Source organism: Mytilus trossulus, chromosome 7 (assembly GCF_036588685.1).
Source record: "Mytilus trossulus isolate FHL-02 chromosome 7, PNRI_Mtr1.1.1.hap1, whole genome shotgun sequence".
Taxonomy (NCBI): Eukaryota; Metazoa; Mollusca; class Bivalvia; order Mytilida; family Mytilidae; genus Mytilus; species Mytilus trossulus.
In genome coordinates this window covers 5,891,337-5,904,278 of record NC_086379.1, presented here as the reverse complement: position 1 = coordinate 5,904,278, position 12,942 = coordinate 5,891,337, and the positions used below count along the sequence as shown (strand labels likewise).

General features: G+C 32.7%; 1 protein-coding gene across 11 annotated transcripts in view; it reads left to right on the top strand.

Annotated features, from left to right (window-relative positions):
* The first annotated feature begins 6,967 nt into the window (after positions 1 to 6,967).
* LOC134724525 (PDZ and LIM domain protein 7-like) overlaps positions 6,968 to 12,942 on the top strand; it is a 50,482-nt gene continuing 44,507 nt past the window's right edge. For all 11 annotated transcript variants that reach the window (XM_063587604.1, XM_063587603.1, XM_063587600.1 and 8 more), the window contains exons 1-2: positions 6,968 to 7,205; positions 10,800 to 10,951. In XM_063587604.1, the coding sequence (XP_063443674.1) occupies positions 7,095 to 7,205; positions 10,800 to 10,951 (263 nt within the window). In that variant the 5' untranslated portion in view covers positions 6,968 to 7,094. The remainder of the gene's footprint in view (positions 7,206 to 10,799; positions 10,952 to 12,942) is intronic.

Here is a 12,942-nt window from a genome sequence, read left to right as displayed (position 1 = left end):
AAAATCTTCTCCTCTGAAACTACTTAGCCAAATTTAACCAAACTTGGCCACAATCATCATTGGGGTATCTAGTTTAAAAATTGTTTACATTGACCCAGTCAACCAACCAAGATGGCCGCCATGGCTAAAAATAGAACATAGGGGTAAAATGCAGTTTTTGGCTTATAACTCAAAAAACCAAAGAATTTAGAGCAAATCTGACATGGGGTAAATTTGTTTATCAGGTCAAGATCTATCTTCCCTGAAATTTTCAGACGAATCAGACAACCTCTTGTTGGGTTGCTGCCCCTGAATTGATAATTTTAAGGAAATTTTGCTGTTTTTGGTTATTATCTTGAATATTATTATAGATAGAGATAAATTGTAAACAGCAAAGTAAGATTTACAAATAAGTCAACATGACCGAAATGGTCAGTTGACCCCTTTAGGAGTAATTGCCCTTTACAGTCAATTTTTAACCATTTTCCGTAAATCTTAGTAATCTTTTTCAAAAATCTTCTCCTCTGAAACAACTGAGCCAAATTAAACCAAACTTGGCCATAATAATCATTTGGGTATCTAGTTTAAAAAATGTGTGGTGTGACCCCGCCATCCAACCAAGATGGCCTCCAGAGCTAAAAATAGAACAGGGGTAAAATGCAGTTTTTGGCTTATAACTCAAAAACCAAAGCATTTAGAGCAATTCTGACAGAAGTAAAATTAGTTAACAGGTCGGGATCTATCTGCCCTGAAATTTTCAGATGAATCGGACAACCTGTTGTTGGGTTGCTGCCCGTGAATTGATAATTTTAAGGAAATTTTGCTGTTTTGGTTATTATCTTGAATATTATTATAGATAAAGATAAACTGTATACAGCAATAATGTTCCTCGAAGTAAGATTAACAAATAAGTCAAATTGACTGAAATGGTCAGTTGACCCCTTTAGGAGTTATTGCCCTTTAAAAGTCAATTTTTAACAATTTTTCGTAAATCTTAGTTATCTTTTACAAAAATCTTCTTCTCTGAAACAACATAGTTAAATTAAACCAAACTTGGCCACAATCATCATTTGGGTATATAGTTTAAAAAATGTGTGGCGTGACCCGGTCAAGCAACCAAGATGGCCGCCAGGGCTAAAAATAGAACAGGGGGGTAAAATTCAGTTTTTGGCTTATAACTCAAAAAACAAAGCATTTAGAGCAATCTGACATGGGGTAAATTTCTTTATCAAGTCAAAATCTACCTGCCCTAAAATTTTCAGATGAATCGGACAACCAGTTGTTGGGTTGCTGCCCCTGAATTGGTAATTTCAAGAAAAATTTGCTTTTATGGGTTATTATCTTGAATATTATTATAGATAGAGATAAACTGTAAAAAAACAATAAATGTCGGCAAAGTAAGATCTACAAGTAAGTAAACATGACAGAAATTGTCAGTTGACCTCTTTAGGAGTAATTTCCCTTTATAGTCAATTTTTAACCATTTTTTCATAAATCTAAGTAATCTTTTACAAAAATCTTCTCCTCTGAAACTACTGGGCCAAGTTCATTACAGATAGAGATAATTGTAAGCAGCAAGAATGTTCAGTAAATTAAGATGTACAAACTCATCACGATCACCAAAACACAATTTGTCATGAATCCATCTGCGTCCTTTGTTTAATATTCACATAGACCAAGGTGAGCGACACAGGCTCTTTAGAGCCTCTAGTTTTCCAAACATAGACATCATGGACTTGGGTGAAAGTGGGAGTCATTTACATTTACTATGGACAGGTCAGTCAGACCTCGCCATTGATCCCTGTAGTAGTAAACATTTGTCTGATTTGTGTCTCATAACTTTTGTACTGTACAACACAAACTCAGTTTTCTTTCTAGGGAAGCAAGTCCATTCATACTTTTACAAGCTCGTACTAAAGTCAACTTGAACTACTAACAATCAACTAAAACGAACATTTACGATCAACTAGAAGAACTGCAATCATTACAAATTTGTACCACTGCAGACTCATGAAAGACTCATGATCATTTGTGGTCATATGCGTTGCTATTGAAAACCTTGATAAAATATGCCTTAATGATTAATTCATTAAATGAACATAAATGTACAATTATATATGAATGTTTAATGTTTGTTCTTTTAAATCTTTAAAAAAATTTTGAAGCAACATTGCCACAGTTTTCATATTCATATTAAATTATGTTTGCCTTGGTTTTTGGTTAACTGCCTACAGTGCTTACAGTGCTTTGATTTTAAATGTCAATAACACTATATGTAAGATGCTAAGCAAAGGGGATGTTTTGTATAGGGGAATGAGACATAAACACAACATTATAAACAGATTTCTACATCGACAAACAGCTAGAGGAAATCCACACATGGCCGCCAGTGGCAATCATCTTTAAATAAATAAAGAACTTTATTAACATACTGCTCTACTCAACATTGATATTAGAATAAGAAGATGTGGTATGATTGCCAAAAAAGGCAACTCTCAACCAGAGAATAGATGACCTATACAATTCATCTGTATAAATAAAAAAAAAAGATGTGGTATTAATGCACTTAGATGTAATTTGAGTAATCACTCCAAATGGGTGGTTGCACTTCAATGTTAGTTGAGTAATCACTACCAAATGGGTGGTTGCACTTCAATGAGGGCCCTCATGGGGTTTTTGATTATGTGATTACTTGGCCGTTTTTTTAATGATTATTTGATTATTAAGCCAAATATTTCATGATAATTTGATTACCTAGGACTGTATTTTTAGTTTATGATTATTTGATTACTAAAGATAAGCAAATATTTAATGATTATGTGATTATATTGGCAAAAAAATGGTGATTATGTGATTACTAGGACCCCCCCCCCCCCCCCCCATGAGGGGCCTCTTCAATGTCAGTTGTAAGTTATCACTACCAAGTTGGTGGTAGCACTTAGATGTCAGTTAAGTAATCACTACCAAATGAGTGGTTGCACTTATGTCAATTGCAAGTAATCACTACCAAATGGGGGGTGGGGGTGCTCTCAAATGTCAGTTAAGTAATCACTACCAAATGAGTGGGTGTTCTAAGTCGTCAGGTAAGTAATCACCATCAAATTGGTGGTTGTAATCATATATAAATTAAGGAATCACTACCAAATGGGTGGTTGCACTTCAATGTCAGTTGTAAGTTATCACTACCAAGTTGGTGGTTGCACTCATATGTCAGTTGAGTTATCACTACCAAATGAGTGGTTGCACTAATGTCAATTGCAAGTAATCACTACCAAAATGGGGGGGGGGGGGTGCTCTCAAATGTCAGTTAAGTAATCACTACCAAATGAGTGGTTGTTCTAAGTCGTCAGGTAAGTAATCACCATCAAATTGGTGGTTGTAATCATATATAAATTAAGTAATCACTACTAAATGGGTGGTTTCTCTTAGATGTCATTAAGTTTTCGCTACCAAATGGTAGGTCGCTCTTGGTCGTCAGTCAAATAATCACTACCACATTGGCAGTTGTACTAAGATCTCAGTTGTAAGTAATCACAACCAAATGAGGTGTTGCACTTAGATGTCAGTTGTAAGTAACCACTACCAAATGGGTGGTTTCAGTTGTAAGTAATCACTACTAAATGGGTGGTTGAACTTAGATGTCAGTTGTAAGTAATCACTACCAAATGGGTGGTTACACTCAGATGTCAGTAAAGTTATCACTATTAATTAAATGGTATGGTAGAGGGTCAAATTGACAACAGACCTAGACAAAAACAAAAAAATATACAAAATTATGAACAAAACAAATGTTCAAACTGCTTTCTCTCTTCCAAGATTATGTTTTAAATGACTTTCCTCCGTATAAGACTATGCTCAAACGGCTATTTTCCTCCCCTTTCATTACGAAAAAGAAGATGTATTATGACTGCCAATGATACAACTCTTTACAAGAGACCAGAAGACTATGTTTAAACGGCTATTCCCCTTAATCACGAGCCCGACAGTGTGTTTAAACGGCTTTCCTTTTATAACATGAAACATAATCAAAAGGTATTTTCACTATAACAAGACTATGTTCAGATGTCTTTCCCCTTTATAAGACAATGTTAAAACTGTTTTTTGTCGTTACCTATATTCTTGGTAATTTTTTGATGTGCATATGCATGCCATGTATTTTATTTCCCTCCACATAAAGCTATGTTCTTGGAAAGTTTTTTTGTTTCTCCCTAGAATACTTAAAATTTTTAAACTGTTTACATTCATGCATGTTTCTTCTGGCAAGGCTTTGTTTAAATGTATGTGTTTTTTCTATGATCTATTTATTTCCCTATTAACCGGAATATTTGCCACTGGATGTTAAACAAACAGCAATCGTTAAGATAATTCAGGATATGTGTAGGTTTATGGTTAGAAAAATGCAAGGTAAAAACGTTGTTCAAGTGAATCATTCCAGCGATTGTTAAACTCATCTACGTCCTCTCTTGTAATCTATATGATTTTCAGTAACTTCATCTGGTGACACCCAAGTTACCTGATATAGGAAATCGACATCTGTTTAACCATTTTGTAAAGTGCCCTTATACTTATATTTGATATAGAATACAGCTTATAAGATTACAATCGTTTAATGATTTCAATTGGATTTCATTTCTGACTATTGAAGTTTGAAACCATTAATTAAATTCATAGAAATTTTATCTTTCAGCTATTGGGAACTTAGTAAAGTAAATGACATTACAGTTTTGTCGAAGACAGTACCAATTTTGTGTAATCCACTTGTCCTTCAGTTTACAATCCAGATCTTTGAAAGTGTACCGAAAAAATTCATGCATGTTGAAGTAACTGTTGTTAATCTGCCATTACTGTATTGAACTGTTTTGGGAGTATTTTCCTAATTTTCTTTTTCAAAATGGACCATGGGATCTTAGTCATTTAATAAATATCATTAAAACAGAAGTATAGCTTTTAAGTTTGCTGACATCAAGTTGACCACTCCAATAAATACCGTTTGATAGCCTAGCCTAAAACAGACATTTATGACTCCAATTATCCTATTGTGAACTTTTCATATTTAGATACTAGTAGCAACATTACGTCGGTACTTGTACTATTGGAGTAATCGCATACTAGTATCTCATGTATCTTTAGCTATTTCTGAAGGATCTCCCCTTGATGACCTTTGCATTGTTGTGATGTAAAAGTCCCTCACTGTTGTGCACTGGTCATGAGGAGAACTACTGCAGAATGAGATACTATATTTTTGGTTCTATTTTTACTCTTTTTTTTTCCAATTAATTAACTTTATATCATATTTTTTAATATGAAATCAGCCTCATTACACCCAATGCCTCTATCCTACATTGCTCAATTTATCAATGTATTATTTGTGTATTTCACTAATGTTTATATAATCATTGTATTATGATGTTTGTGTATCTTGCCCGACAAGGCCCCATGATTGGTATAATAAAATGATGTCTAATGTCTAATGTCTAATGTACCAAAATTGAATCTGGAACCTGCATGTATCTATGAGTAGAACATAATGAATATTTGTTTCACAGATGACAAGGATATTGTCCAATAGTCGTAACCAAACTCCAGTCCTATTTTGCTCGAATGAGAGCCAACGAACTTATCGTCGCCGGGTATGGATGACACGGACTGCCACATGTGTAGCAATATCTGCTTATCCGTCCTAAGTAACTGAGCAGTGTAACTGAGAAACTGAGATATCTCCCTAATCGCACCCGGGCTATAGTGGTGTTTCTTAATCATAAGTTTCCTCGTTTATATGTGTTATTGTCAACGGTTGTCTTTTCGTCGCTTTCTGTTTTGTTTTTTGCCATGACATTGTCAGTTTGTTTTCGATTTATAATTTTGAAAATCCCTTTCGATCTTTCGCCTTTCTCATAAATCCGAATTTCTAGTTTCTATAGCATAAATAATATAAAAGGTGTAAAGTTTATAATTGGATATGCATATAAAATTCAACATAAGCACTGTAGAACTTTGAAGGATTTCATTGCTAGGGTTGCTACTTAGCAAGTGAAACTTTCAGTTACTGAACGATACTCAAGTAAAGGCATGGTCATCACTTAGATCTACAACGCTCACCATCACGATTTAGAACTTAGAAGCATGACTACATGTACTGTTGCCAGTCAACACGTCAGCTTGTTTTTAATCTCTGACTATTTACGATAATTTTATAGAAACAGTACAATTAGTGTGTTAATTTTACAACTTATGTGGTAGTTAATATAAAAAAGAAGATGCGGCATGATTTCCAATGAGACAACTCTCCACAAGAAACCAGATGTCACATAAATTAACAGCTATATGTCACCGTACGGCCTTCGTCAATGAGCATGCCCGCACTTCAACGTAAGCTATAAAAATGCCAGGATCCATAACCACTCCCATAGCCCCCTAACCCTAACCCTTACCCATACCCTAACCCTAACCAATAAGTACTACCATTTAAGAAGTACGAATGTTGACCGTATATGAGCTTTCGGTCACCCTCTTGCCATATTCTAGTCATCTCACCTCCTTTCCATGTTAATAATCTTTCGTCTCTTAGGCATTTTTGTCCTGGGCCATGCAACAAAAAAGGAAACCCCTATATATATATATACACAATATCATGATAAGTATTTGGCTGTAAAGTGTTTTTTTTATGGTAATTTTCTAATTTGAATTAATTAAAAAAATAATTGTCATCCAAAGGATTTGACGGAAAGATTATCCACAATTTTTCAGCTTTTGAGAGAAAGCCAGTGTATTTCAAGCTAATCTTTTTCCAAAAATGGGAAAAGTTTTCGTATGATCAGAATAATGTACAGTAGTGTCCCTAATAAATAAATACGACCCTTCATCAGTAAAAAAAACAATCAAGTAAAACAAATTATGAATATTAAAATAATCTGGAAATAATTAGTGAAACTTGCGTAATCGATATCGCAGTCAACATATTATAGACCGTTGTAATGTATCTTATTTCAGTGGTTATTAGTTGTATTACTCACTTTCGGAAGGCCTCGGTATGCGCATAGACAAACAGGAAATTTTTCGGCAAGGTAAATTTTGACAGTTCAGTGATAAGGATAAACGTGCACATTCCAGTCAAAATGTCAGTTTTGACATTGGAGGCTAAATTAGAACGAGTGGACCCTAGCACACCATGGGGATTTCGTATGCAAGGAGGAAAGGATTTCCATAGTCCGTTGTCGATTCAGCGGGTAAGTTCAAGAGTTGAATCTGTCCATATTTGGGTGTTAGACTTAAGATTAGAAAACACGGCCTTTTTATTAAAATAAACGAGTATTTTATGTGTTTATTGTAGAGTAATATATTGATCGAGACCAAAAGAAAGATCCTGCCTAAATCATCTATTAGGATTTCTAAATAATGTTAACATGACTAACATGACAACTTTTCAATGATCAATATTTCTTTAGAGTAATTTTCTATTTTAAACTTTTATATGAAATGTAATCAGAAGAGTTAGCAACGTTTGAAAGGATTTTCTGTTAGTTCAGGTGTCCAAAGCCTTATATCCCTATGTCAATGTATGTACTAAACTAATCCTTTCCCAAAATATAACTCTGGTCTATTACTATATAACTAAAACTAGCCCTAGCCCTTAAACTTAAATATTGTATAGAAGCAGAAAACCTAACCCAAAAGTATAGGGACATATAAAGTAAAAGTGGGTAGGCTTTTATGTATCTTCTTAATCTTTCTGATGTTATTTTTTTTATGATTTTTTGTAAGAATTAAATGAAAGGGCTCATGAATCAGGTAGTCCCTGTCTTAGTGTGTAAATTATACTGTGTAATCAAGTGCACCTAACCACCTAGATATTTAGTCAAATGATTGAGGCTAGATTTGAAGCCCTTCTTTGATAGGGATAAAAAGAGGCAGCATACATGTATAAAAAATGTATGAGCTGTATCAAAGATATCAAGAAATTAATAAGACATTTGTCCAAAGAGTTACTCAGTTAGGAAACTTGTCATCCAATATAAACCACAGGAAGTAACAGTGGTTAATGTTTGTAAAGTTCTTAAAAAATAGGAAAAAAGGGATTAGTTTGTTCATGTACATGTAGGTGTCATTGATGTCGGTTAAATGGAAATAGATACACGTAAGCTATATTGTAGTTAAGGTCAAGGATCTTAAAGGTTCCTTATTTAGTAACTCATGGTTGATAAAACTGTTTTCTGTCACTCCTCAAAAATTGTTCATTATGGCCATGAGTTTACTCACAGGGGCGGATCCAGCCATTTTTAAAAGGGGGTTCCTAACCCAGGACAAAGTGGGGGGGGGGTCCAATTACATGTCCCCTTTCAAATGCATTGATCGTCCAAAAAAAAGGGGGGTTCCAACCTCCAGACCCCCCCTCTGGATCCACGCCTGACTTATGTATATTAAGAAAAAAACATGTAATGATGTCATTATAATTAGCTGTCTCAAAGACAGATCTTGAAATTCTGTTACATTTGTACACATGTACACTGTACAATAAATTTTGACTTGGATGGAGAGTTAGTCTCTGACATTGGTACTCATACCACATATTCCTATAGCCATATACAATGTTCATGTTTTTTCCTACAAAAGGGGGATCATCCTCTGTAAACATATCAATTAAGTTATGAAAATGAAAATAAATAGGACACAAAATGTTGATATTTATTTTAATACAGTATCCTTGTTCAACTTCTTCAGAAATCTCAATTAAAACATATTATTAATAAATTTATATTGCATAAATGATTAATTTGATTGAAGCAAGATGCATAATTAACCACCATGGTTATATCATACATGTACATTTCATCTGTAATTTTTATCTACACAGATATTTATTATAGATTCATTTGCATCTACATGTACATGTTGGTTAACTTTGACTGGGTACACATACATTGTGTATATGTGTAAGGATCTTGTTACATATGTATCAATTGATTTCCAAAATGTTTGTTTTGATTACTCTGTTTAAACTGATTGAACCCAAGTGCAGGTCTCTCAACCATTATCATATTATACACTAGTTTCTTATTGTGGCTAAATATATAAATGCATCTGTAGTTAGTTCATATTATATAAAGTTACACGAATAAGCTATGCGGCTAATTAACCTGATTGTAACCTAACTGCAAAATTAGCAAACCTTATATCATCTTTTCATTTATAACATATGCTACAGCTAAGACTTGTTAATTACTACAATGTACACAGGGAAGACAAGTTAATCAATATAATTATGCATTTTCATTTTTCTATTAATGATTAGCTCGGAATGCATGGCAAAGTAGAAGAAAACCTTTTTGAATTGAAATACCTGTTCACGCTGCGTAAAATTTTAATAATTTATTTTGATTTTAAATTCATAGTGCAAATACATGCATTTTTAATTCCTGTGATATCCTATTTTAAACAGGCATTAGAACTAAGGACAGAGAACTCTTAATTTATTTATAAAATATATTTATATATCATATAGACATGATAGATAGATTGTTTTGCTTTTTTGTTTTCATGGTTTTGTTTGTTAAATGTATTTTGTGTATGTTTATATTATTTGTCACAAACTTATTGTTCAGAGTTTATATGGAAATAAATATTTCAATTAAAATTGAATTGATATTAATTTATAAGAGTGCAATATAATTATTACAAAATTATTATAATGCAATATGCAAGGTAGATTTTTGTATTACATGTACAATGTATATAATGTAATTTAAATAAAAAAATAAACACTTCATATACATGTAGAACAATAATAAGTTGTCCTCTAGCTACAACAAAATAATACATTTTTTTGTAATCAAACTTTTGTTCCACATTTGTTTTAAAGATCATGTGACTCTTAAACAAGCTGAAGTAATACATGTAATAATCCTTATTGACACAAATTAGGGATATTTTGCATACTATGGAAAACATGTTCGGGGTTAGCCAAGGTTCCGTGGTTGAAGGCCATACATTGACCTATAATGGTTTACTTTTATAAATTGTTATTTGGATGGAGAGTTGTCTCATTGGCACTCACACCACATCTTCTTATACCTACAATGTATGTAAAGTCTTTGGCCTGCCAATGTTCCCTGTTTTGTCTTCGAAAATCAGCATGTTTAATGTCTTACAAGTCATTTAAAATATATGTATACCTACATGTAGGTATAGGAATAAAATGTTTCACCTTGATTTATATGATATAAATACATCACATATTTGAAGTTCTGAGTCAAGAGTTGACTTTTTAGTCAGACAAGAACTGATGACATCAAAGAGGGACGAAAGATACCAGAGGGACAGTCAAATTTATAGATCGAAAATAAACTGACAAGGCCATGGCTTAAATTAAAAGATAAACAGACAATATGATTATGGCAGAAAAAAGAAGAAATAAATACCTTTTTAAAATGCAGCACATTTTAATGAAAAATAAATCTGTGTCACACTATCAATTTATAATTACATGTAAATAAAAATATAACATAATGAGTTTATGCACTCAAAGCATACATATAAATTATATTCTTTGTGTAATATTTCATACATTTTGGTGTGAAAACTTGCTTTTATATATATTCATAAAAACATGAGGAATATAATTGTCTAGCTATAGATCCCTAAATATAACTTCATGAACTTGTTAACGTTATTGTTAAAACAAAATGTAAGAAAAGACACTTGATTAAGTTTACTTGGTTAAACTATAATAAAAACATTAGATTTACTCCATAGACCAGCTGTGTTGATTGTCCATGTTACTTTAAACAATGTATAGACCTTTAAAAATTTGTTTCTTTCAACAGGTTAACGCTGGAAGTTTAGCCGCTAAATGTGGATTACAACAAGGGGACATAATTCTAAAAATAGGAAGTGTAGAAACAGAGGTGCTCCGACACAAGGAGGCACAGGACAGTATACTTCATAGTGGAAATAAATTAGATTTGTTATTGCAGAGGTAATTATCTTCTGAATAAGCATTGCTCAGGTCAAAATTCTGGTATTTTATACTTTTCCTTTATCATCATTATTATTGTCTGTCAAATATTTGTAGAGTATATGTTCACCATCTTTAGTACATTGCAGCAAGACCTTACAGGCCTCTAGCCAGGAATTTCCAAGGGGGTGGGTTGTTGGACTCACAAACTTGACTTTAACAGTCACAATTCGAACAGAACATTGACTTTAACAGTGCTTATTTGTTTTCAAGGGGGGGGGGAGGTTCGTCCAAACCCCCTGGCTACGGGTATGCCTTAAACTCAAATTTATAGTCCTTTAGATTAGTAAAGCATGTTTATATTCATTGTATATTTTTTATTTAAACAATGTAAATGTCATTAAGTCACTCAGACTGTCAAAATTTACACTGTTTTATTTAAATTTATGTAAAAATATACATGTGTAAACACCAAGAACACAGTAAATGTGTATGAAATGTTTATGAAACAGTCTTCAAGTCTTGCTGTTTATTGTATGTATTTTATACATGTATTTTAATACAACAGGATTTCCTGCATATATAAGCATTCATGTTAATTTACTGTTAGCCCATAGATGTATTATACATGTATGAATTCAATGTTATATACATATCTTCAGGGGATTTTGTTGTAAAATATTGAGTTTAAACATGATAAAAATTTCACAGTAACCATGGTAACATGGAGTTTCTTTCCTTATCATGCATTCCCTTATTTTTACCTGAGAGTTAGAATAGTTACTTTAAACTTACTTAGTCTCCTGATGAGGATCCAGGATTTTTAAAAAGGGGGCCCGCTAACAAGGCTATAATTTTTGTTAGGATTAAGAGTTTAAGACTAAAAATTCTATGCATAACCATATATGTAGCTCTATAAAGGGCCCCCAAACAAAATCTGCCTTAGGCCTCTGATTATGAGATAATCACTGAGATGGTGATTACTGGTGAATTAAAGTGATAACCCTTTGATTATTAGCCTCTCATGATTTACCCTTTTATGTACATGTACCTGTTATGAATATACAGAGTGAATCATTTTCAATAAAAGAGGGACGAAAGATACCAAAGGGACAGTCAAACTCAATAACCTGCATTTGGTGCAATCTGAAGAATCATAAATGAATTTAAACTAAAATCACCTTGTTTATATGTATATAGTATATTACTGCATTGTTTATTTAACGTCACAGTATAATTTCAGACATACTTAGACTATGACAGACTTGTAGTTGTACTACAATACATGTACATAGGTCATTTAAGTTCTCGTATTACATGTGGTTTAACCACAAACATTTAACAAATAGGATTGAAACTATTAAAGGTTACAATATAATACAAATAAATAAACAAGAGGTATTAATTATGGAATCATATAAGGATTGTTGTACCGATTTTGAGTCAACATTTTGATGCAGATTACGCATAGATTTCTCAGAGACAAATAGTTTTAATTAATTATGTATATTAATTGTTGTAAAGTATGACTTAAAATTTTTCACAAATGTATAGGATAGGCATAATGTTAGGTACATCATGTATGTAATAGTATAAAGATCTCACAGATTTCTGTAGCTTTGTTTTTCATAAGTTACTACTATTGACTGAGTTATGCAAAGGATTTGACCACCAAAATATTGCACTTGACGAATGCAGGTCTGGTATTATGCAACAGAAATAAAAGTGAAGACCAGTAGATTTTCTTTAAGGACCACCAGGGAAATTTGATTTGTTAACTGGTGATGTACATTTGTACATGTCTAAATAAGATAAATTTGAGTGATAAATTCCTTTTATGATGAGCAAAGTATGGTTTTTGATCGTTATTGAGGGCCATATATGGTTTCCTATAAATGCTTACATCCATATGGCCACTTAATTTAACTTTTGCGGATAGTTGTCTCATTGGTAACCATACCACATCTCCTTATTTTCTATAATGAATTATTGAATCTCTTTTCAAAAAAGTA